At 44.2% G+C, this 25223-nt stretch overlaps 1 protein-coding gene across 1 annotated transcript in view; it reads left to right on the top strand.

Moving 5' to 3' along the window:
* GFOD1 (glucose-fructose oxidoreductase domain containing 1) overlaps window positions 1-24391 on the top strand; it is a 93127-nt gene extending 68736 nt beyond the window's left edge. Inside the window, exon 2 of the mRNA XM_004693295.2 lies at window positions 22564-24391. Within this exon, the coding sequence (XP_004693352.1) occupies window positions 22564-23483 (920 nt within the window). The 3' untranslated portion in view covers window positions 23484-24391. The remainder of the gene's footprint in view (window positions 1-22563) is intronic.
* The last annotated feature ends 832 nt before the right edge of the window (window positions 24392-25223 follow it).

Here is a 25223-nt window from a genome sequence, read left to right as displayed (position 1 = left end):
TTTCTGTTCCTGGGTGTGGCTCTCAGTAGTGGCTCACAGTAGTGCCTCAGTAGAGGCACCCAGGGAGGAGCTGGTGCAGAGAGGTGCTCACTGCTCACTGAGCTCCATCTGCCCCCAGGCCTGGGTTTCAGAATAGCTTCCTTTTTGACTTCAGGGCAGCCCTTAATGAGACCAGGGACTCAGTGTGAACTCCTTGGACTCTGTTTTTGTGCATGGGGCTATTTGGGGTCAAATAAGCAAAATGAGTGTTTGAGTTCAAAGGAGCAATTCTTTTGAAAAACAAATTTTTACTGAGGTAGATTTACACACAGCCAAACACAGAGATGTAAGTATACAATTTAATGAGTTGTTATTAGGCAAGGTTTGGACCATTTGAAGAGGTAAACTTGAAAAAAATGCCTCACCTCAACCTGTGTCAGGCCATCTGTATTATTGATGTCCAACTCAGCCCAGTCCAACTTGGGCTTGGGTGAGGACATGAGCCTTGTCACAGATCCTAATTAGATGTCTGATAATACCATTAACCTGACAGTAATGACCTGATATATGCTGGGCTTTTCCACACTGTTTCTCACTTAAGTCTCAAAACAGCCCTGTGAGGTCTTACTGATATCCATATGAAGATGAGGAAACGGAGGCCCAGAGAATGACTAATATAGTGCATACCTCTACGTGTGTATATGTATGTAAATATATCTGCAGTATATATCATATAACATGTAACATGTACCAATATTTGCAATAAACTAGGGTGTTTTGTACGTTTATTATATAACATACTATACTATATATACTATATAACATGTAACATCATATTGTGGCTCCAGGAGTCACATGAAGCATCAACTTCTGCTCTGGCACTTTTTCTAAGCCAGTCTTCTCAGCCTCTTCTGAAATATGAAAAGAAAAAGCAGTGCATATTCTGGGAGACACAGATTCCTCATTTTTATAATGGAGGCAGTTATCTAAATTTGCAGGGAGGATTGAAGATAAAACATCCAGCACTGTGGCCTGTGAACAGTAGGTGTTCAGGAAATGATGCCTTTAATTATTTGGGGAATTTCTGAGGAATTATGTCAGAGACTCTTTGTCCCTGATCATGGATTACTAGGGAGCAGAACAAGCAGGGTCTCAAGGTAGGAGCAGCGCTGGCTAGTGGAGATTCCTAGAAAGGGGGAAAAAAGGGGAGCGGGCAGGAGGAAGACACAGGAATCGGAATCGGAGTTGAGTGCAAGTCTTCCTGCTCTGGCTTCAGCAAAGGTTTATTTTATACATTTTAAGCAAGCAGTGGGATGACATTAGCATATGAAATGGGCTGAGATCATGATCACCTTTTTTCTAAGAATAATCTGGGGTCGTTTTGACCTTTAGTTGAGATTATAACATTTTTAAGATCAATCTATCAAGGTTAAATCAGGTACATAGATTCAAAGTTTAAGACTAATATTACTATATTTACCACAGTGAAGATTAACCAAAATAAAGTCCCTTAAACCTTATCTACTACTTAACGGCTTTCATTCTCATTAAGACATCCTAGGGGGTAAAGTGAGGGCAGGAAGAGGAAATTTTTGTAAATCAAATTACAGTAAAGTTCTTTGAAAATTTGTTAGAAAATTTAAGTGAATTTCCTTGAAGTCTAGACAGTAGAAAACCTGATTAGCTCTGAATAGGTGACTTGGGTTAATTTCCATATCTAAAGACTAGATAGTAGAAAGCTTGAGTGGTTATTTAGAAACTGAATAGAAGGCTAAGTGAGATAGTAGAGTGGTGAGATTTGAGTTTTTTCTCCCTCTGGGCAGTAAAAGAGTATGTTCCAGTATTGCCTCAGTATTGACTTTACAATAACAGCCAATTGCTTTTATTATTTTTTTAAAAAGATTTATTTATTTGTGCATACAGAACTGGGGTGCAGGCCAGAGGCTCAGGGGTGATGAGAGGGCCATGTGGTCACCTCCGGGGCAGGCGGGAATAGAACTCATGAGGAAGTGGCTTCAGATTCTCAGTGCTGTGCTTTAACCCGCTGTGCCACCAGGGAGGGCCCTGCTTTTATTATTAATCAGCCAGTCGAATCACTTTTGACTTCAAGAAGAATTTCTCACCCTGGTGCAGTGCTTGCTTGTCTGGGCCCCATAGCACCTTATGAGGCTGAGGCAATCCAATTATAAACTAAAAGTTGCTCAGAATATTTTGATATTATGATTATACACAAAAGGGAGGTCATAACATTAGTTAGCTTGGAAAGTCTGATTTTTCAGAGCTTTTCCCCTCCATCCATACCGTATCTGTTGACAGAGGTTGTATAGCTTGTGTCGGAATTACATAGATCTGGACTAATATTACTCCTCAGTTTGGTTTGCATGTTGGATGGCTTCATAAACTTACATGTTTATGAAAAGCAGAGTAAACAAACACATAAATTCTGTTAGCCTGACTCGTGCTGAAACCCACTGTTGTAAATATGGTGATGTATTAGGATCACCTTCCAGCACTCACCCTGGTCTGACCCCACTCACCTCAGGCTCAGTGGCTGGCATGTTTAGTTAGTCCCAGGATCAGATCTCCCTGAACCTGAAATGAATGAACCTCAAACTTGAACTGCTATTGCTCCAGTTTGTCCCCACCCCCCAGGATAACACAAGTCTGACTGTGACCTCCCCACAAAAGGTCCCCAGTTTTCCTTGTTCATGTCTGGGAACTAACTTGGGTGTGGTGTGGAGTAACCTCATCCAACAACAGAGCTTTTTGGGGAGGGAGCAGTGAGAAGCAGGTTGTTCCTCCTCTGGTAGCCCCTGGGTTCTTTATCTGAGTGGGAGGAGCTGAAGTTTACCAGTGAATCCTGGTAGTCAGTCACTTTACATAGTTATCTTTATTCACTTCTCAGGATGTTGCTGTCCATGTTCACGTGAGAAGGCTAAAGTCCTGAGAGAGTAACTTTCTTATCTGAGTTTGCACAGATATAAAGGGGACAGGTCTGGCTTCTGTCCAGCTTCTCAGCCAACCAGCCATGACACTGCAATATCTGAGTTTCTGGATAATTCATTAATCCATTGTATTACTAGAAAGGAAAAGCAAGTTTCTCTTATCAGAGGCAAGGGCATGACATATGAATTTCATCATGTGATTTACGGGCTTGTTGTCACTCTCCTAGTGCCTCTTGGCAAGGGCCATGACGAAGGCCACTCTGTGGGTGGCTGCAGGCCACTCCTTGCTGAGTCTGTCGTGACCTCCCTGGTAACACATGGGCCCACTTCCTATCTAAAGGACATTAGAAGGTTTACTTTCTCCTTTTTGAATAAAAATTTATCCATTAACTTGTAATTGGTAATAAAATTGCCTGGTCCAAAATTCAGAGTATAGAAGCAGATCGGCTGTGTCACCTGGTTTCCTGCTCAGCAGTAGCCGATGCTGCTCATCAGTTTCCCTTCGGATACGTGACATAAATACAAGCAAGTGTGTGTTCTTGCTGTTCCTTCTGTGTGGATGGTAGTGCTACACTTTGCTTTCTGATTTCCCACACATTAGAAATTTTACATGTGAAATGCAAAATATATACAAAATCATGAAAAAGAAAGTTCAGTGACAAAGCCAAGCTTTTAAAACAGGTTTCATGTTTGTTAGTGGACTCATAAAATGCCTGTAGAGATTTCTTTCAGAAATTAACCGAGGGAAAAAAAGGAAATTGGCCAAGGAAAGGAATACACTATTTTTCTCTACCAAAAATAGAGTTGTTCAGAAATAGTTTCAACTGGTTGGCATTTTTAAATAGGAATACTTCGATTAGCTTTGATGTCGCCATATTCCAGAGAAATGGGATGGAGAAGGTCTGGAATTTGGGGTGCTCAGTTGTTCCATATCAGATGGAGAGCCCCCTCAGGCTGGCCCCCGAATTCCTTCCTACAGAATGGAGACCTGGGGGCATGACCATAGAAAGCCTGTTTCACTTCTCACTTCTTTTCTGTCTTGGAAATCTCCCAACTTCTTTGCCATAATTGGTCATTGCTGAGCAGATTGACTCTGTGCTGTGCTTTGAAGAGGGGCTTTATGACTAACAAGTGACTGTGATACTCACTGTTTCCATTTCACAGATGAGGGCAGGGAAGTCAAGAAATGTAAGTTTACTTGTCCAAATAAGTGAAAGAGCTCTGAGGTCAGTCGACCCTTGGTTGGCTCACCTACCTGTGTCCTGTGTCAATATTCTCTACTGCAGCTTTGTTAGTGCCATCAGAAATTTCCAACCAAGATTACTAAAATTTACCTGCTTTCAAGGAAACACAAAATATATAATATATATGATACTCACTTAGGTCCTTGAAAACAATAATAAAGCATCAACTTTTCCTCCTGGATTTCTTTCATCCACCCCTTGTTGAGTAAATTTCAAGCAACCAAGATTTATTGAGGAGGGTGCTTGTGAGAAGAACTTCCTGCCTGTCCTGTCTCATGACACCCACACAGAAGACTGGCATGTTCCTGAGAATGGAAAGTCAGCCTCATTGGGCTCACACCCCTGTCTCCCCTGCTGAGGGATCAGCTTATCCGCACTGTCCTGGCCAGCAGACAGATGGGCAGACCTGCAGCCCCTGTGGGAGCTTCCGTAGGAAGATAGATGGGGCTGGAGCTGGAACTGGAACTCTGGCTGCCGACAGTGCACTGTGGGTCCCTCTGGCCTGGAGGTTCACCCCTTCCCATGAGAGATCGACAGGAGATGTCAGTGCATTGAAACTGAATCTCAATCTCATGGACAATGAAGTCTAATTCCAGAAGGTTATAAAGTGATTCATACTTAATTTCTGTATCATCTTTTTTTTAATTTAAACTCCTCAAGAGGCAGTTGGTTATTTTACTTTGCTTAGAAGTTGTATTGATTCTCTAGGGTCAAGAAGGTGCCTTATTCCTCTCTGACCACCAGGTGACTGGACCTGTGAACTGGTCAGCAGACCCTCCTGACCCCTCCTGGTCTGTGGATCCCTTCTCATGCCATATTCAATCTTTTTTTTGGTATTACTACTTATTGCATCTATATCAAACGACTTGTGCTCAGGGGAAATCAAAGTACTGACTTCTCCTTGAGAGAACATGTAGTTATGCACGAGGGGAGAGAAGTTACAGCGTGTATTCAGACCAGAGGTCCACAAACCTCCGTTTCCAATGCCTTTAGTGTCTCAGTATATTTTGCTCCCAAGCAAAAGCAAACCTAGCCACCCCTTTGCAAGTGCAAACAACCAGGCCTGGGTAGTAGGTGTGTGCCCTACAACATAATAGATACTTGAAAAATAGCATGCACACAAATACTTGCATTTCATTCTCAGTCAGGAGTTATGATAGTGGTGTGTACAGCAAGGACTTCACTCCTTAGACCACATTTATTTTCTATTCCACCTTCGTTTTTTCCTTTTATAATGGCTCAACTTCACCAAACCGAGCTTCACAGGAACAGGAGATTACGGAAAGAACATGGTACAGCCCAGCCTTGAAACTGAATTTCTTGGAGTAGTTCTGACAATGTCCAACAGACACGGGATACCACTGTTAAGGGGAAGAATGTCCTAAAGGAACTCTGCAGTCTTGTGGACCCCACCCCCTACTCCAGCTTTCTGGACTCCACCCCCTACTGCAGAGATTGGAAACTACAACTCCCAGCAGTACCAGGGAGAGAACTGCGAGGACCCAAGAGCTGAGCTAAGCAGGCATTCCAGGACTTTGGGAAATAAATAGGGAGCCATTTTTCCACAGCACTCTCATGCTTGAGCGACTGGGGCCTATCAGTTAGTTACCAGAGCTTCAAGTCAGCCAAGCCAGTAAGATATTCGAGTTACCTTGTATCCCTCTCTTTTCCCCTGGGTTGCCCCTTTTCCTTTCCCCTTGTGTAAATAAACCCGTTATTGGCCCTTTCGTGTGTGTCTGCAGTACAACTAAATTTTAAGTGTGCAGGTGAGGACCCACAGACAGGCAGCCCAGTTCACACTGGGGTGTCCTGTAACACCGCTGTGTCTTTGCGAACTTGCTGGGGACCCTTGAACACTTTTGGATGCTGAAGCATTCGGACTGGGAACTACAGTTCTAAGGTATAAGAGTGTGTAGTGGAAAATACGCCATCTAGTGGGTGTCCTTTTCATTTCTTTCCCAGCAGGCACTTAATAAGTGTTTGTGGATTGAACTAATAGTTACGGAAAATACCATAATTAAAAGTTGATTCCTTTGCACTCCTGTCTTTCTGTAGTCAAGTTGCATTTAGAATTAATTGCAACATATTTTTTCAGAGAAAGTGCAGATATAGGAGAAAGAATGTGTGGGTTTGCATTCTTGCTCTGCCACTTACCACTTCACTGACTTCACGTTTGCTCATTGACTTAATGGTTTGGCTTCTTGGTCTGTGAAATGGGAATGGCTGTGAAGTCCCCAGGGTACAAGGTGGGCTTTAGACTCCAGTGTGACTGCAGGAGATCTTGCTGGTGAAAGGTGAGTGCCAGGGGGTGCAGGGGGAGGACAGTACCTGCTAAAGAATAGGGACCAGTCAGAGTGAAGCCTTCTGTTCTCACCAACACCCTTTCCCTGCGGTGGAACCCAACAAACTCTGCCTGGGTCTCTTCTGGGTCTTAGGCCCAGGAGTCTAAGATGTGTGGCCATCTCTCCATGTTCCACCCAAGTCCTGTGTAACTTTGAGAAAGGTAAGTGCTCAGGAGCCCCAGTTCCTGAGTCTTTTCCAGCACTGTGCCCAAGCAGAGTGTGCGCCAGGTGTTGGGATTCTTTTGCAAGAGCATCCCTCAGGATGGAGAGGGAGCCTTTGATTACTCCTAAACTTGCCCCAGGAGCTGGAGCCTTCAGAGCTTTTTATCTGCAGGCCCACAGGACTCTAACGCTTTCCTATCTGTTAAGGAGCTATTTCCACCCAACAGGGGCAACACCGATTTTCCAGGCTGAGATAGCAAGTGCGGACGGGCCGGTGCGGACCCTGGTGTGTCCAGTTTTCTGGGAGTGCTTGAGTCTGCATTTTATGCAGATTGTAAAAACAAAACTCCAGAGCACCAAGATTCACCCTCGCCAGCACCTGGCCCCCACATTGGGCCAAGGCAGGGGCCTTTCATCCTGGATGACCGATGCTGAAACCTCATCTCAGTGCAGACTGTTGTCATCTGGTGCTGAGGTGAAGAATTGAGCACTGTCCTTTTAAGAGAAGACCGCAGGAAGGGAGCTATTCTGGTCAGGCTGCTGGGGCAGGCTGGTTTTAAGTTCACCTAGGGGCTTTGTAGCCTCCCTTTCCTACACCTTTAGCCCCCTCAGCCCCATTTCTGAGGTGCTGAGTTCTGTTGCCAGGGTACTCCTAGTGATGGCGGTAGTGCAGATCCCTCAAGGTAGCAGCTGCCCCCAAGCAACAGGGAAGTTTGGTTCTGAGGGAAGAGGGGTTCTGATTTACAGCCTCCTATCGCTGTCTTGAACTCAGTTATCTACTTGGGACAGCTGAAAGATGCCTAGTTCAGTCTTTGCCTTACACTGCTCACCTTGTCCCGTCACCACCCCATACATACAGTAAAGCCTGCAGGAGTGCCGGCCAGAGTATGTGCTGGCCAGGTGTGTGCCGTGTCTCCCTGGGTGTGTGCCAGCACCTGGCGTCCCCTGCTGAGTCTTCATTCAGGGTGTCCTGTGCAGGGACCCCAAACAGAAAGCTCTGCAGTAGGTCTGGGTTTGGCTTCTTTCTTGACTGCAGCTCTCAGTAACCTTGTAAGAAGAGACTGTTCTTTCCAGCACACTACTTATTTCATAGTCTCAACACTGTAAGAACTTGATCTGGTAGAGCCAGATTAAGCCCCATCCCACAGTGGTTTATGCACTGTGGCAGAGCCAGGCATAAGACCCATTTTGATTTCAAATCTTGGTATCCTCTACTCCCAGCCCTCCATTACCTTCCTGTCACCTGACTGGTCCTTGTTCTAAAAGCTGATGTGAGAGGTTTTATTTGGAGTCATCACTGACTTCATATGTCAAGACAATGTCTATATGTGTTTCCTCTGTTTTGAAGGAGGTGTTACTCCATTTTATAGGTAATGAAATGGAGCTTGGATGCCAGTGCTTTGGCATGTCAGAATCAGCACTCCACTCCTTGTCCCCTGTCCCGAGTCCCCCATCCCACTTCCTTTCCCATAAAGGATACTGGAACACGGGCTGTGGTCTTAATAGGCACTGAGTGGTTCTCCCCAATGCAGTCTTTTCAGAAAAGGGCACCAAAAGCTTGTAAATCTCTTATATTAGAGAAGCATTTTAATTGCCAACCAAAGCAATGACCTGGCTCATTTTAGCAGGATGGAATTTTCTGAAAGGACACTCATTTGTTACAGAAATTGCTGGGAAGCCAGGGGAATTAGGTGTGGAAATAAAAAGAGCCAAAGGGCCCTCCCTGGTGGCAGCGGGTTAAAGCACTGCACTAAGAAGCTTAAGCTGCTTTCGCATGAGTTCCATCCCCGCCTGCCCTGGAGGTGACCCACATGGCGTGGCAGACCTCCCCTGACCCGCCCGCTGCTCCCCTCAGCAGTGTACTTCGTCGATCTGCCTGTTCTGTTCCCCACTCTGTCCCTGGTGAATCCTTTCACCCTCTGCATCTCTGGCCTGTACCCCAGTTCTGTATGAATAAGTAAATAAATCTTTAAAAAAAAGGAGAAAAAAGAGCCAAAGACCTGGCCCCACAGTTCAGATCACTTCAGGAAATCAAACCATGTGGATGGACCCTACTGCTTTCAAATTTGGGTGCTGGCCCCAGATCGTGGGTGCAGGGATGTCATCACTGCCACCAAGGCCCCTGGTCACTGGCTGTGACCCTCATCTGCCAGCAATAGTCCTCACTGCCCTACCTCCTGGTACCAAGCCAAGGTCATATTTCTGGGGCCCTGCCCACAGCTTTGCTGCAAAGGCTTGCTGAGAAAGCAAACTCAGGCATGGTCTCCACAGTGGGAAGAAACTCCACCTCCCACTAGTTCTCACATGGAAGTGATTTCCCAGGTGGAATGAGATTTAGCTGCTGGGCATCCCTTGAAAATTACAAATCTCTACCATCAACACCCCCGCCCAAACAGAATAACACCTAATTGTAGGTTTCTTCTCTCTTTCTAGCCTCCATCACCTTCCCACCACTCCCTCCAGCCTCACAGACTTGGCAAAGATGTGGAAATGAGGTGGTGAAAGTGCTTTGGGAAGTGGTTTAATGATAGTCCTGATGACCCAGGAACCTCCTGGGTGTGAGGCGTTTATTACTGTGTCATTACCTGCCTGAGCTGAAGACTGTGCTTCACAGCTCATTGTCTTTCCCCCACTTCTGGCTGAGAGGAAGAGGCATGGTTGTGAGGAAGCTTGGGCTGTTTCTTTCCGGGCAGGGCAGTGGAGGGGGGGCGTGGAGGGGGGCTGTCCACAGCAGGTGTTTTCCCCCAAGATCTGTGTCGATGGGCTCCAGGTTATGGGGGCGTGCCTGCTGTGGACACACAGCAGAGTGTGAAGTGAAGGGCACAGCAAGCCCACTGTTGCCAGTTCCCTTTGCCAAGATGGTAGTACCTGTGTATAGAAGTGGGGCCCTTTGGAGGGCTTCCTTTAATCACCCCTGCTTTATTCACCAGCTGCTGCAGTGGCTCTGGGCAATTCATTGCTATGGATATAGAACAACTGAGTATCTACCTGCCTCTCAGGGATGACAAATGTGATTGCTCTGTGTTGACCCTCCAAGCTGACTCTTTCTGCTTCCCAGCTCCTTTTCCCTTCAAGCACAACTCCTTCTGCAGTGTTAGCGAGGCACAGAGCAGATTCTACATCAATTCAGGCAGATGCGTAAAGGAGAGTCCAGGAGCCCTCAGTGGGTTTTTCCAGGCCTTCATGCTCTTTCTATGCCAATTGTTGTGCAAGCTCACAGGCTTGCCCAGTGCTCTCTGGCACTAGTTGTCTCTGGTGTTGCCTTGTGGTTCTACTTCACTGGCCCTCTCCTGTCTCTTATGCTGCAGCCTCCATGCTCACGTGTGCCCACCCATGCATGCCCACGCCACACTCCAAGTGTCCACCATCAGGTGTGTGTCCCACACCCATGCTCCCAGGTGCCTCCTGCCTCTGCTCAATCAAGGCCACAGGTGACAGCTACAGAGAATTTACCCTACACTTCCCCTAAGTTGCCTTCCCCACTCTGGTCTTGCTCCAGTGGGTCCATAGTGTAGGAGCATCTTTCATTAACCTATTCAGTAGCTCCAGGCTCTTTTAAATTCTGCTTCCACCTGCTACTTGTAGCAATTCCATAGGTGGAAAATGGAAAGCACAGGGCTTCGGGATCACAGAGCTTTATTTGTAGCTGGGACCTGTGGGGTATTGATGACCTTGAACAATCTTCATCTCTTTCAGCTCAGGTCTTTATCCTGGATATATGGGGATAATGTTGTCTGTGTCATGCTTATCTGAGCTGATGGGAAGCCCCTGGCATCTACTACATAACAATTTCAGCTTCTCCCTTCCTTGTGCTCATTTCAATCCTCAGAGGCAGAAGCTGCAGGCCTTCCAGACACTATCCTATTACCACTGCCCCCAGGGAGCCCTGAATTGGGGACACAGTCTCTGTGGTAACAAGGAGACTCATAATAGTTTTTTAAAGCCTAGAGGATGTCACTGAGTCTTTTTGATGGAGTAAAAACTGCAGAAAGGAATCAAAAACAGGGAGGCTGAAAGGAATATCAACCCATGTGTTTGGAGTAGAATATTTTGGAATCTTTCTCCTGGTATGGCTTACTAGAAATTGAAAGCAAATGAGTGGATCATGAGACTGGAGCAGTTCTAGGATGGTGTAGGGTAAATGAGGTTATCAGGCTTTTTGCCACCCTTCTGCCATTAGCATCTGTGCCCAGCACCTGCGGTATTACACACTCAGCTGTAATTATTGACTTCTGGCCAGAGAGCACTGGGCATGTGCATATGTAAATGGAGACACCTGTGCTGAGGGATTGGGGCCATAAGGGCGGGTCACTTTGCAGCACTAGGACTATATGACAGTGAGGAGAGAGTCAGAGAAATACTGAGAAAACTGGTCTGCTCCAGATTGAGCAATAAAGGTCTGTAAAAATCTACTGAAAGCTCCAAAATTATCTCTTCATCTGTGAGAACTGAAGATGAACCTACTTGGCCTGGGATGCTTGCAAAACAAATGACCTTCACCCTGATGTCACTTCTGTGATTAGTGATATATCAGCCTGAGTCTAGGTATGGTTTTATGAGACCCTAAGAAGGGAATCATCTGAGCCCAACTAGAGTTCTGATTTAGAGAAGAGAAAGACAAAAATGGGTGCTATGTTAGGCTGCTAATTTTGTGGGAGTGTGCAGGGTAGCCATGGTAGCTAATATAGATACCAAGGAGCAGTTGCAACGGTGGCAGCACTGGGGAGGCACACCCCTCAACTGTGGGAGACTGTTCAGCCCCAACTGATTGTTATCATGCAGGGGCCTCTGGGGGAGAAGCCAGAGTTTTTAAAGCAAGGCAAAAAACTTAAGAGTATATGATATATCCTGACTTAAAGAAAACCAAACATATATATTTGCAACTCCTTCTCTAAGGCATAACCTCTCTTGAATGAATTTTCTACATTTTTTGAGCAGTGTGCTAATTTAGAATCTGGTTCTTTCATACCATGCACACAGTGGGACTAGAGTTTTCTCTCAAAATTGTTGACTTGCAATTGACAGAGGTTTTGTCTCTGACTATATGGGAGGAAACATGAGGCTCCCATCCTTCAGGATGTGATGAGAATTCATATCATACTCAAGAGGAAGTGTAGATTTCTTGATTTCTTTGCAAGCAAACCTGACTCCCATTCTGGGCTCTCATCCTGCTAGGCTGGCTGGCAATTTGATCCAATAATCTCACTCAGGCTAATCACTTGCATTTTCAATGAGCTCAATTTCTTTGAGAGACAGCTGGCCAGTAGTTCAACATTCCGCAGGTCTCATCCAACCCCAAGGTTCTGTTCTCCCAAAGTCTCAGCATCTTTCTGTCCCTCACACTCAGGTCCACGTGTACCAGCTATAAGCCCACCTCAGGCCCACCTCCCTGAGAAACTTGTCACCAGTCTTTCCTCTCCCCACTCCAGAAGGTGACAGTTTCTGTGTGGAGAGTATAGCTTATGTGAATAGCTATGTTCCCTGGGCCTGGGCAGTATCCTCTGATTTCTGTCTGTCCAGGGGTGGGCTGTGGTGCGGCCTCTAGAGGGACTTTTACAGGCCATCTCCAGGATAATGACCACCAACGCGCAGTGGCTGTCATTTGGGTATTTGGGACCAATGGACAGGACTCAATGGTGAAGTTCAGTCTTGATTGTTTTGCTCTGTCCTTGACCACTGCATTCCTTCCAACCCCCCACTTCTGTTCTTCCATGGCCTCAGCACTGCCTGCCCCTCACACTTGGGTCCATGTGTACCAGCTCCAGGCAGGGAAGGGCTGACTCAGGCAGCTGGGAGGCAGCCTGTAGTCTGGAAGGTCTTTGACTCCCACATAGGGATGTTTCCAAATCTCTGCCCTTTGTCTCCTCTGTGCTCAAGTGGCAAGCTCTGCTGATCAGTCCTGGGGAGTGCCCAGGCTGGTACTATGGCTTCCAGGCATCATTTTCCTTATTTTTAGCACATATGAGCCTCAGTGTTAGGGATGTATAGGACTTACCAAGTCAGAAAACAGAAAATGCAGTGTTTCAGAAATATCTGTTACGGATGTCAAAGACTCATAATTAGGTCATACTCATGAAGACCTGAGCCACTTTCACATGGATAGGGATCCCTGTGCAAAGGGAGGTTGTAGACAATAACTTAAGTAGTTGGGGTGCAAGTCCATGGAGGGCTGGTTGGGATGCAGGCTGACTTTTTAGGGCAGGTTGGCCACAGAACAGCCCTTGTATGTCTAATCAGGCTGATTGCAAGTTCTGCAGCCATGCTGACTGCCTCTTTTTGCTTGTTTCCCTCTTTTAGAGCTTACTGATGGCATTAGGGCCCTTGAGAAAAGTAGTGGGATATGGGTCACCCTGATCCATTTCTATATCAGGGTTGACATTAGGATGGGAGCTTAATCAGGTTGTTCTGGGACTTTGGTGATCCCCTCAGATGTCATTAGGCATCTGCACCCCCACTTGCTGGTTTCTGATACTCACAGTCAGTTACACGATCTCCCCAGGGGTGCCAAAGTTAGCAGCATTGCACACTCATGCAGAGACATATGTCACCTCAAGTAGAAGGCATGTTTCAGGAAGTGAGGTCACCTTAGAAATGGGATGCTAAAGTAACATGCCAAATTTAAGACGGAGATGACCTAAAGGCAGTAAGTACAGAAGGCCGGACTTGCTCTGGAGCACAAGCTGGGTTCAGATCCCAGTTCTGTTCCTCACTGAGCCACAGAACTGTGGTCTAGCAGCTTTTCCTCTCAGAGGGAAAAGGTTCCACTTGTCAGATGGTGACAGGACTGGTACCTGCCTCATGAGGTACCAGACTAACAAATGGACCTGTCCCAGGAATGCTCAGCCTCTGCTGAGTAAATGGAGGTTGCTGCTCTTTTTAATTCATTCAGTATTTTTGTAAATAGATCAGACTGCTGGTTTGGTTTGAGGGGTTGTCTGTCAGAAACTCTCAAGGGGATGGAAGATGAAGGGTTTAATTTTTCCAGAGGGGGTCCCAATTCTTACAGATTAGAGGGCAGAGGGGCACTTCAGATAATATCAACCATGAGGTTGTGCCTGTTTAGAAGGCAGGAAGGAGTTACCGTTGAAGGGAAAATCAGGGAAGAAACAGGCAGAATTGAACCAAATGGAGTGTTGCAGTGAAAATGAGCAGGGTTTAGGAGTGAGATATTATAATCATCTTGTCATTTCAGGTACTAAATTTTATTGAAATGAGAAATTTGACCTGCTTTTGTTTCTTTAAACTCAGTTCTACTTGTAGGTCTGTATTCCACCTTCTCCTCAAAACATTACACACAACTTGGTTTTAGCAGTTTCTCAGACCTCAGGTTGAACACCCTTGACCATTTCTATATGGAAGCCAAAGCTATGTATGTAGACTCTTTTTTATTTTTAAGATTTATCCATACAGAACTGGAATAAAGGCCAGAGGTATAGGAGCGGTGAGAGGATTCACCAGAGACAGAGCATGGAGCAGAACAGGGAGATCTACGAAGTACACTGCTGAGGGGTTGGGGGTGGTCAGGAGAGTGCCATGTGGTCACCTCCGGGGTGGGTAAGGATCAAACTCATGTTGAAGTGGCTTTAGCTTCTTAGTGCTGTGCTTTAACCCGCTGCACCACCAGGGAGGGCCCGAGTATAAGTATACTCTTATACATGCTTCAGAACCTTACTCATCTACCAATTTTAACCAAGTCCAAAGTGTTTGGGTAGTCCTCCTCTGTGCTTGCCTTGTTCATTCATACCTCTAGTAGATCCCGTAATCCTGTAATCAGTCATTTCCTGGTTGCTCTTCTCTAGTAGACTCTGAGCCCCCATTCATTTTTCTTAATCATTTTTGGCAATGAAGTGTTGAAGGAAAGGTGTATGAATGAAGATTATGAAATACAGAGAAAACACTTCGCCTTTTGTGAATGGGAGGAAAAACATAAGAAGCCATATCTTACTGACTTTTCAGGGGGCTTACCTGAAAAGTGGGCAGCTGCAGTTCAGTCTGCCAGACTTGCACTGGCTTTTCAGAAGATAAGATTCCACTTGTCAACACAAGTGGAATAAACAGGGAGACTTGATGGGAAAGCCAGAGGCCTCACAGATTTCTGCCTTTGATTAGATAAAGAAGTGAGTAGTCACAAACTTGCTGTCTGAGTGGGAGGCTTTGAAGTGCCAGGCTGATTATGCTAGAGATGGCTCTTGCCCCTGGGTGGTCAGTTCTACTACAGGCATAAAGATAAATGGCATGCTCAAGGGCAGGAATATCTCCTTGTGCTTTTCCCTGTAGGTGTCTATGGGAAAGCCCTCCCCCGGCCCATGCTGGACCATGAATGGAGTATCAGCCCCCACAAAATCCCTGGTCTCTGGAACGAGCTAGAGTAGGTATTCAGACCCAAAAGGGTCTTCAAGCTTTTGGGTGTGAAGGAAGCAGCTGTTTGAAGGAGGCTTTAGGATTTTTTTGGATGGAAACATTTTTCCCTAGAGCACCAAGTCTTTGTGAGGACGCGATATTTTGCTGAGCACACACTCAGCAGGCTTTGAAGGAAGTCACTTTCCACTTTCCATGAGGGCTCTCAGGAGGGAACTAAGCTCCTTCTGAAATTATCTTAAGTGTTTTGACGACGAGCAGGTGCACAGCCTTGCACTGTGTATGTATTATATATATACAGTTCTTTGTTTGAGCCTCTGTGGCATGATTTTCTCTAATACTGTATAAAGTCCTAATGTTTTAGAGCTTTTGCTTTAGAAGGAGGACTCCATATGTTTTGGACCCCAAACTAAAGTGTTTTATGTGGTGCTTGGAAAAATGCTTGGATGCAGGGTGAGAGAGGTGGCCTCCTGACCTTTCAGTAAAGTTGACTGTATTTCTGGAAAGCCAGACCCAAACCCCAGGCTGATAGAGGCAATTTGGAAGGCAGCCATCTGTCTGCTTTTCAGGAGAAATCCCAGCATACATTCAGTAGTATCTGACACAGCCAGGATTGTCAGTTGTGTCAACCCTAGGCCCACATGGTATAAGTTTCCTTTATATTGCATGTGATTTTAGGGGTGAAGGGGCTGCACTGTGCCATTTAACTACACCCCCAACACCTATACATACATACTTACATACACACCCACACACATAATTAAACATACGGACACACAAACACACATATTTACATACACTGGATGTCTGTAATTATAATTGTTTTCCTTTAGGTACAGACTCTCTGTTATGAGTAAGGTCCTGGGAATCTAAAGAAAAACATATTAATTACAGTTGATCACACTCTATTGTATCATTAAAATTTGATAGGGAGTTAGCTCTTAAATGTTCTTACATACACCAAAAAAATATGTGGGAGTGATATGTTAATTAACTGGGTGGGAGGAATCTTTTTACAACAAATATATATATCAAATCACAATGACACTTCAAATATAATTTTATGTCAATTATATATTAATAAAGTTGACTAACAATAAAAATAATATTGTATTCTTTTAGACTAAGCCTTCATTTTAAACTACTGCAGACTTTAGGGGGGGAAACTGGAAAAGAGAAACTTGTGGGTCTTAAAATAGACTTTGCAGACAGCCCCTTTCCCTGCATAAATGGCAGCTCCATATTTTGGGTTCCGTTGAGAATTGGAGATAATACCTGAGTTTAAATTGTATCAAAGGGTCTCAAAATGTTGTCTTGAACTTATGAATAAAATGCCTTCAGCTTGTGTGTAGGGGTCTGTCTGCATGTTTGAAGTTCATCTTTTGGGGAAATCCATAGCTTTTACAAGAATCATAAAGCAGCCCTGAGGTTTTGCAGCAAAAGGTCCTGAGACCCTGAGGCTTTCAGAGTTCAGGGTCAGTGCCACCAGCGTGCTTGGATGGAAACAAAGACAGGGCCTGCCCAGCCACCCAGGCCTGGGAGAGCCTTCTGCCCTCATGTGAGCACTGTCCTTCAGTCTTCATGTCTTCTTTGGACTTAAAGTAAAAAAAAACTTTTTTGTAATAATAGTTTATTTGTACATCATTTTGTGCATCTTTCCATCTCAGATGTAATCCCTGTGGGTTTCCCCTCACCAATCACACATGTGCCATCACTGTAGTCCAGTGCACTTCCTTCCCCCCACCGTTTCTGATCCTATTCCCCACCCCCCCACCCCCCCCATAAAATGTCTCTGGTATACAGCTGTTCATTATTATTATTATTTTCTCGCCTGGTCTGCTATACTCCTGCTATGAGTGAAACCATCCGGTATTTTTCCTTTTCTTTCTGGCTTATTTCACTAAGCATGAACTTCTTCAGCTACATCCATGTTGCTGCAAAACACATGTGATTAATTTTTTTTTTGGTTGCTAAGTAATATTCCATTGTGTATATGTACCACATCTTTTCAATCCAGTCATCTACTTTTGGGCATTTGGGCTGATTCCATGTCTTTCCTATTGTAAGTAAGGCAGTGTTTTGTAGTTTTGTAGTTTTCCAGTAGTGTGGGTTTCAGTCCCACATGGTAGGTGGGTTTCTTGTCTTACTCATATGGTTAATTTCTAGCTTGATTCCTTCATGGTCAGAGAAAATAGTTGGTATGATTTCTATCTTAGTGTATTTATTGATATTGATCTTGTGACCCAGTATGTCATCAATCCTGGAGAACGATCCATGTGAATTTGAGGAAAATGTGTACTCAGATTTTTTGGGGTGCAGTATTCTATAGATGTCAGGCCCATGTTGTCTAGTTCCTCGTTCAGAACTTTAGTGTCTTTGCTTATTTTTGGTCTTGTTGATCTGTCCATTGTGGAGAGTGGCATGTTGAAGTCTCCTAGTATGTATGTATTTTCTCTGATATATGTTTTCATAGATGACAGTAGTTTCCTGATATATTTTGGTGCTCCTTCATTTGGTGCATATATGTTGATGATTGTTATTTCTTCTTGTTGTATTGTCTCCTTAATCATAATGTAGTGGCCTTCTTTGTCTCTTTTAACCAATTTTAGTTTGAAGTCTATTTGATCTGATATAAAGATAGCTGTTCCTGCCTTCCTTTTTGGTCCATTTGCTTGTAGAACTGTTTTCCATCCTTTTATTTTCAATCTGTTTTTTTCTTTTACATTTAGATGTGTTTCCTGCAGACAGCAGACGTTGCAACTCGGAGTCTTTTTATTGATGAGTTTAAGCCATTTGCATTTAGAGATATTGATATACTGACACCTACATTCACCATTTTAATCATTTTGTATTTTTTATTCCTTGTTTTGAACTGTTCTTGTTCATTCTTTGGATTTGGGTTGAGGGCTTCTTGTAACATTTTTTGGAATGGGGGTTTAGTCATGACAAAATTGTCGAGTTTCTGTTTATGTGACAATATCCTTATTCTTTCTTCATAGAGGAAGGAGTGCTTCATAGGATATTCTTGGTTGGTATTTAATATTTTGAGTATGTCCCTCCACTCTCTTCTTGCCTGTAGTATTTCTTTGGAGATTTCTGATGTCATCTGGATCAGTTTCCCTTTGTAAGTTATTTGTTTCTTCCCTCTTATCATTCTCATTATCTTTTCCTTGTCTTGTATTTCTTGGAATTTTTATTATAATGTCTTGGTGTTTTTCTCTTCATCATGGTAGTTTGGTTTTCTTCTTGTTTCTTGGATGTCTACTTTCATGTCCTTCTCATATTAGGGAAGTTCTCTTCTATTATCTCTGTGAATATTTTCTCGATTCCTTGGCCTTTCTCTTCACCTTCTAGGATACCTATTACTCTGATGTTTCCTTTCCTAATGGTGTTAGATAGCTCTTGAAGTGTTTCTTCATTCCTTTTCCTTTTCACTTCTCTTTCTTTTTCTTTTTTAATTGTCTTTGTTTCTGTGTCTTCGAGGGTGCTGATTCGTTTTTCCATTTCACCTATTCTGTTTTCATTACTTTGCCCAGTATTCTTTATCTCCTCTAGTGGCCTTTTCATCGCCTGCATTTCTTCTATTTCCTTTTTTAATGTCTCATTTTCATTCTTCAGCTCATTGATTGCTTGTCTCTCTCTTTCTTTCTTTTTTTTTTTTTCATTTCTTTCATTCATTTCCCTGTTTGCATTCTTCAACTCCTTGATGGCTTGCCTCATTTCATTTTTTCCTTCTCATCTTCTTTTTGTTTGTTTATCATGATGAATTTGAATTCTTTATCTGGTAGGCTGAGCAGTTCTTCTATTTGGTGGTTTCTGCTGACTAATCTTTTTGTGGTGAATTTTCCCCCTGTGGACTTGCTTGCATATTTGTTTATCTTCTTTTCCCTGCCAGGTAATTTTTAATACTTTCTATTTGTTGAGAGACGGTGTTGCTATTATTGACCAGCATTCTTTCTAGATGTTCTTTCTGGGATGGCAGAGGGACTTCCAGACACTTCAGTTGTGGAGGGCATTCTGAGCCTTGTGTTGTTTCAATTATCTCCTGTTTTTCCAGCCCCTACTGTGTGGAATTATGTCTGTCGAATCTGCCAGTGGGTCTCTTGAGTTGTTCAGCTTCTTTTGGTAACTTGTGTCCTTGTCTCTGGAAGGTGCCTGTCGATCTTTGTAGCCTTCTGATGTCCCTGGTTACCTGTATGCTTGGATGCAGCTCTGGAGGGTGGAGTGCATTAGAAGTGTTGCAGCTGGCCTGTGGTTGAACCAGTCACTGGTTTTGTTTATTTTTTGAGCACTGTGATCCTTACTGTCTCACATATCTTCCGGCCACTGCTGTTCAGTAACACCTTGAGTACTAATTCTGCACACCCTCCAATTGTACAGGCTATCAGTCCTTCCTCTAGGCCTCCAGGGCTCTTTGTATCCACTCAGAGCCCTCTCTCCCTGAGTAGTCTTTTCCTATCCACTTGGGGGAGTGTTAATGGGCCTGTTTTGAATCAGTCTGACCTTTTTTTGTTTTCCCCTTTTATCTCAGGGGCTTTGTGAACTTGCTGGCCCCACCTTAGTGACTAATCCCTGGAACAGGCCCCAGGCTTATGATATGGGGGTGGCTGAAAATGTGGTATGCTTTGCAACTGCCCCAGTCACCAGATCACCAGATTTTTCTTCCCCACCCCCTGAGCTTTATGTGCCCCCTTGCACAACCTTTTCCCATGGTTCGGTTCTACTTATGGAGCCAAATGAGCAGAAAGACTCGGTCTATGGTGCTAGAGCCTGGGCGTTCCCCTGATGGATCGGAGTTACAGTGTTCCACTTATCCTGTCTGTGGCGCTTCCACGTAGGAGTTCCCTTATCGGAACTCCCCAATCGCTGATTCTTCCTCAGTTATCTTCATTCTAGTGAGTCCAGGGTGTTCTCATTTGAGTTGAAACTCGTAGCTTATAAGTCTATAGTCCATTTTTATATATTCCTGTGTGAGCTTGGACATAGTTCTCTCGGTGTCTTAACTCTGCCACCATCTTGCCCGTTCTCAAGCTGATCAAGCTGGTCCATCAGTGGCTTTTCCCAGTGCCCAGGTTCTCCAGATCGGATCTGCAGTGTTACCTCAGCCTGCGCTCCACTCACTGAGCTGAACTCTCTGCCTTCACCTCCAGGGCTTTGTTGAGGGGCAAAGAAGCTCCTTAGCCCGCCCAACTTCCAGGTGCCTGAACACTCCCAAGGTGGGGGAGGGGAGTTCTCTTATCCAAACTCCTCAATTGACAATCTCGCTCTGCTATCTTCCTACTGTGAGTCCATGGTGTTCTCATTTGGGTTGAAACTCATAGTTTCCATAGTCCGTTTTCAGTCTTAAATTCCTGGGCGAGCCTGGATGCGGTGTTCTCAGCGTCTTTAATCTGCCTCCATCTTGCCGTCTCCACCCCTATTAGTTTTTTGTTTTGTTTATTTTTATATAAAAGTTGTTTAAAGTATTTAAAAATTGTAGTTAGGTATTTTGATATGTGCCATTCTCACTGTTGTAATGTGATATCTCATTGTGATTTTCATTTGCATTTCCCTGATTATAAGAGATGTTGAACATTTTTTCATATGCTTTTTGGCCATTTGCAATTCCTCTTTGCCCATTTCTTGACTGGAGTATTTGCTTTTGTTGTTGTTGATTCGTGTGAGCTCTTTGTATATCTTTGTGATCAGTCCCTTGTCTGTTGTGTGGAGTGCAAAGATTTTTCTCAGTCAGTAGGGTTTCTCTTTGTCTTAGTTAATGTCTTTTTTGCTTTCCAATTTGTGTATTCCTATGTGTTTACCTTTTCCTTCATTGTCTTTGCTTTGGGTGATGAGCTTTAAAAGATGTTTTTGAAGGCTCTCCCTGGTGGCCCAACGGACTAAAGTACCACATTATGAAGCTCTCCAAAGCCATCTCCTGCCAGGGTGCTGACCCACACTCCCTTAGCAGTGTATTTCAGTATTTCTGCCTGTTCTGCTTCCTACTCTGTCTCTGGTGAATCCTCTCACCCACCACACCTCTGGCCTATACCCCAGTTCTGTAAGCATAAATAAGTAAATCTTTTTAAAAAAAAAATTGGTTTTGAGATCTATGTCTTATAGTATGTTACCTATATTTTCTTCTATATACTTTATGGTTTCAGGTCTTATGCCCATCTTTTATCCATTTTGAGTTGATTTTCTTGCTGGTGTGAAGTAGTGGTCTAGTTTCATTCATCCTGTTTGTCCAGCACCATTTGTTAAACAACCTGTCCTTATTCCATTGCATATTCCTTGCTCCTTTGTCAAAGATTAATTGTCCATAAAGGTAAGGGTTTGTTTCTGGTCTTTCTGTATTCCATTGGTCTATGTGTCTATTTTTGTTCCACTACTACACTGTTTCACTACATACACTGTATGTATAGATTGACGTTTGGAAGTGTGATACATCCATTTTCCTTTGTTTTTATCAGTGGAGCTTTGACTATTCTTGGTTTCCTGTGTTTCCATATTAATTTCATTAGTATTTGTTCTATTTATTTGAAGAATGTCATTGATATTTTTATTGGCATACCACTGAATCAAACTGCTTTTGGTAGTATGGCCATTTTAATAATGTTAATTCTTCCAACCTATTAGCAGGGGACAGTTTTCCATTTCTTTGTGTCTTCTTCTATTTCTTTAAATATTGTTTTATTATTTTCTTTGTAGAGGCCCTTCAACTCTTTTTTTGTTAGGTTTATTCCCAAATATTTGATTTCTTTTAGTTTCAATTTCTCTTTATTTCTTCTTCTTCTGGCTACTGACAAATGTTGGTGAGGATGCAGTGAAAAAGGAACTCTCCTACATTGCTGGTACAATTACCAGAAAGCTGTATGGAGATTCCCCAGATTACTAAAAATGGAGCCACCATATGACCCAGAGGACATAAAAACATTAATTCAAAAGCATACATGCACCCCTGTTTATGAAGTACTATCTACAATACGAGAAACCTTGAAATAGCCCAGATGCCCAAAATTAAATGATTGGATCAAGAAGATGTGGTATATGTACACAATGGAGTACTACTCATCAATCAAAAAAGATAAACGCATGCCACTTGCAGCAACATAGGTGGGTCTAGAAGTGATTATGCTCCGTATTATAAGTCAGAAGGAAAAAGAAAAATATCGAATGGTTTCATTTATATAAAGGAACCAAAAAAGACATAGGGGAAAAATTGTATTGTTATTACACAAGACAACAAAATAAAAGCAGATGACTGTAAACCAGAGATATCCTACAGGCGAAGGAGAAGGAGAGGGATTGGAGGGAAGGAGAAGTGTGAGGGACTGTGGTGATGATGTGTATGTGTGTTGGGAGAGGGGGAAATAAACATTGTTTTTAAATGGACAACAATGTAAATAGATACATAAATTAATGAATTTTAGTAAATTTATAAGGCTATCTGAACAGGTCCGGCTCCTGTTTAGAAAATGAAGGTCTTGGGATCACAGCGCCCCTATTGCTTGTTCTACCAGCGCTCTGATTCTGCTGTTTCTCCCCGCTCTGCAGGTATAGGCAAGAATGTTATCTGTGACCGCACAGCGACACCCCTAGATGCCTTCCGCATGATGTCAGCTGCACACTACTACCCCAAACTCATGAGCATCATGGGCAACGTGCTGCGCTTTCTGCCGGCTTTTGTGCGCATGAAGCAGCTCATCGAGGAGGGCTTCGTGGGTGAACTGCTGGTGTGCGAGGTGCAGGTTCACAGTGGCAGCCTGCTAGGCAAGAAGTACAACTGGAGCTGCGATGACCTGATGGGTGGCGGTGGCCTGCACTCGGTGGGCACCTACATCATCGACCTGCTTACCTTCCTTACTGGCCAGAAGGCTGTCAAGGTCCATGGGCTGCTCAAGACCTTCGTGAAGCAGACTGACCACATCAAGGGTATCCGCCAGATCACCAGCGACGACTTCTGCACCTTCCAGATGGTGCTGGAGGGTGGGGTGTGCTGCACTGTTACCCTCAACTTCAATGTGCCGGGTGAGTTCAAGCAGGATGTGACCGTGGTGGGTTCTGCTGGGCGCCTGCTGGTGGTGAGCACAGACCTATATGGGCAGCGCAACAGTGCCCCAGAGCAGGAGCTGCTGCTGCAGGATGCCACGCCAGTTAGCAACTCTCTGCTGCCAGAGAAGGCCTTCAGCGACATCCCCTCACCCTACCTCCGAGGCACCATTAAGATGATGCAGGCCGTGCGTCAGGCCTTCCAGGACCAGGATGATCGACGCACATGGGATGGGCGGCCACTCACCATGGCTGCCACCTTCGACGACTGCTTGTACGCCCTATGTGTAGTGGACACCATCAAACGGTCCAGCCAGACTGGCGAGTGGCAGAACATTGCCATCATGACTGAGGAACCAGAGCTGAGTCCGGCCTATCTGATCAGCGAGGCCATGCGTCGCAGCAGGATGTCTCTGTATTGTTAGCACAGAGTGGGCCTAGGTGATGAGAGAGGCTTGAAGAAGCTGTGGCCTCGAGGAAAGTGAGGGTGAGACTGGGGAGGGTGTAAGCAGTGTAGTAAATGTTCTGGGAAAGAGCTTAGCTCAGGTGAGAGGCCCCTAACAAGACTGTTACAGAGATCTTCTCTGCTGCCATCTGTGTGAGGGAGGTTTAGCTGACTCCATGGCAGCTACTGTGAGAAGCAAGGATGGCTTTCCTCCCAACTTCATACCCCAACCACATACATGCTCCTGTGTGGTCAAGGTCGAGGCACTGTATCTGATGGCAAAGTCGTGGATATTGGCCTTGCTGTCACTGACTCCTGGTGGGAGGCAAGCCATTGCTTATCTACATAAGCCTGTGAGTCTAGGGGAAATTGGGGCATTACAGTGGGCTCCTGAGAAAGTTCAAATCCCAGGAAGCCACTTAATGTGTCTGAAGAAAAAGAGTACGTGGTAGTAAAGTATACAGCTTTCTTGATTGATTGGTCTTCCTCAGAGGAAGCACTGGGAAATGTCTCATTAATTGGTTGGTTCTTATCCCTTCAGCTGGCCTGAGAAGGGATAAGAGAGTGCCAGGAAGAGTGAGCAGAGAGAAGTATTCCTTAAGCCAAAGGAGAGCACATGCTGCATCTAGACAGATGAGGCAGAGAATAAAATAGTCCTTTGAATTTGTCCACAATTTAAAAGACCTGTAAAATCACCCTTACAACAGTATTTCTGATGGAGTGGAATTGAGTGTTGAGGTGGTCCTTCCACAAGGCTGCCCAGGCAGGGTCAAGAACACAGAAGGAGGTATGGTTTGCTGGAAACCTCCCCCCCCCCATAAGACCATTTAAGTGTGTGTTAAGCAACTACAGAATACTAAATAAAAAGTTTGGCCAAAACCAAAAAAAGAAAAAACAAACAGGGAGCCCTGTGTCACTGTGCGAATTCCCTGGTAGAAGGAAGAGTGAGTCCGACCTTTGGAGTTCCTTTGGCCTCCAAAATCCATCTTGCCTACAAGTTGAAGAGGGCTTATAGGAGCTTCATCCAGTGCTATGGATTTAAAAGGAAAACCTTTTAAGTGCTACTCAGATGTAATCCTCTTCCCTTAAAAAAAAGTTAAGGTTCTTTGTTTTGACCTTTCTGATGCCTGAAAAATTTTGAATAGCTTTTAAACAAAGCAAAGCAAAAGAAAAACAAGGAACATAATTGTCAGCATTTCTAAATGTAGCCTTCTGATATGTGTCCTTCAGGGTCAAGAGGCTCATGGAAGGAAAATACATGTATTTCCTTCCTTGCTCTTCTGTCTCTCTTGTCTTGTCACCCTCTGGAGATGGCAGTCTGTAGGTTTGCACAGGCAGTGCCCAAAGACAATAACCAGTGTGTGTGTGTGTGTGTGTGTGTGTGTGTCTCTGTCTGTCTCTCCTACCCACACATACACCTGAGATTTCATAAATGCTTACTTTTTTTTACCTCCAAGTGTCACTAAAATCATTCTTGAAAAAAATCAGATCTGGTCTTGAAAGAAAGATCTAATCAAATAATTTTGAAAATGGAAAATTGTTCCCGTGTTATCTCTTGTTCATGTAAGATCTTTGTCAGGTTGCATGTGGAGTCTAGGACTTATGAATCTACATAGTTTTTGTTCAGAGCGCACAGAAATCTAACAGCTGTCTTTAGCACACAATTGAGATTTAGGCTTCTTTTCAGATAAATGACCTAGATGGGCACTTCACAGACCTC

The sequence above is a fragment of the Condylura cristata genome, unplaced genomic scaffold (assembly GCF_000260355.1).
Source record: "Condylura cristata isolate star-nosed mole 26May11 unplaced genomic scaffold, ConCri1.0 scaffold00037, whole genome shotgun sequence".
Taxonomy (NCBI): domain Eukaryota; kingdom Metazoa; phylum Chordata; class Mammalia; order Eulipotyphla; family Talpidae; genus Condylura; species Condylura cristata.
The sequence above is the reverse complement of the archived record's forward strand: the minus strand, read 5'-3'. Positions and strand labels throughout refer to the sequence as shown.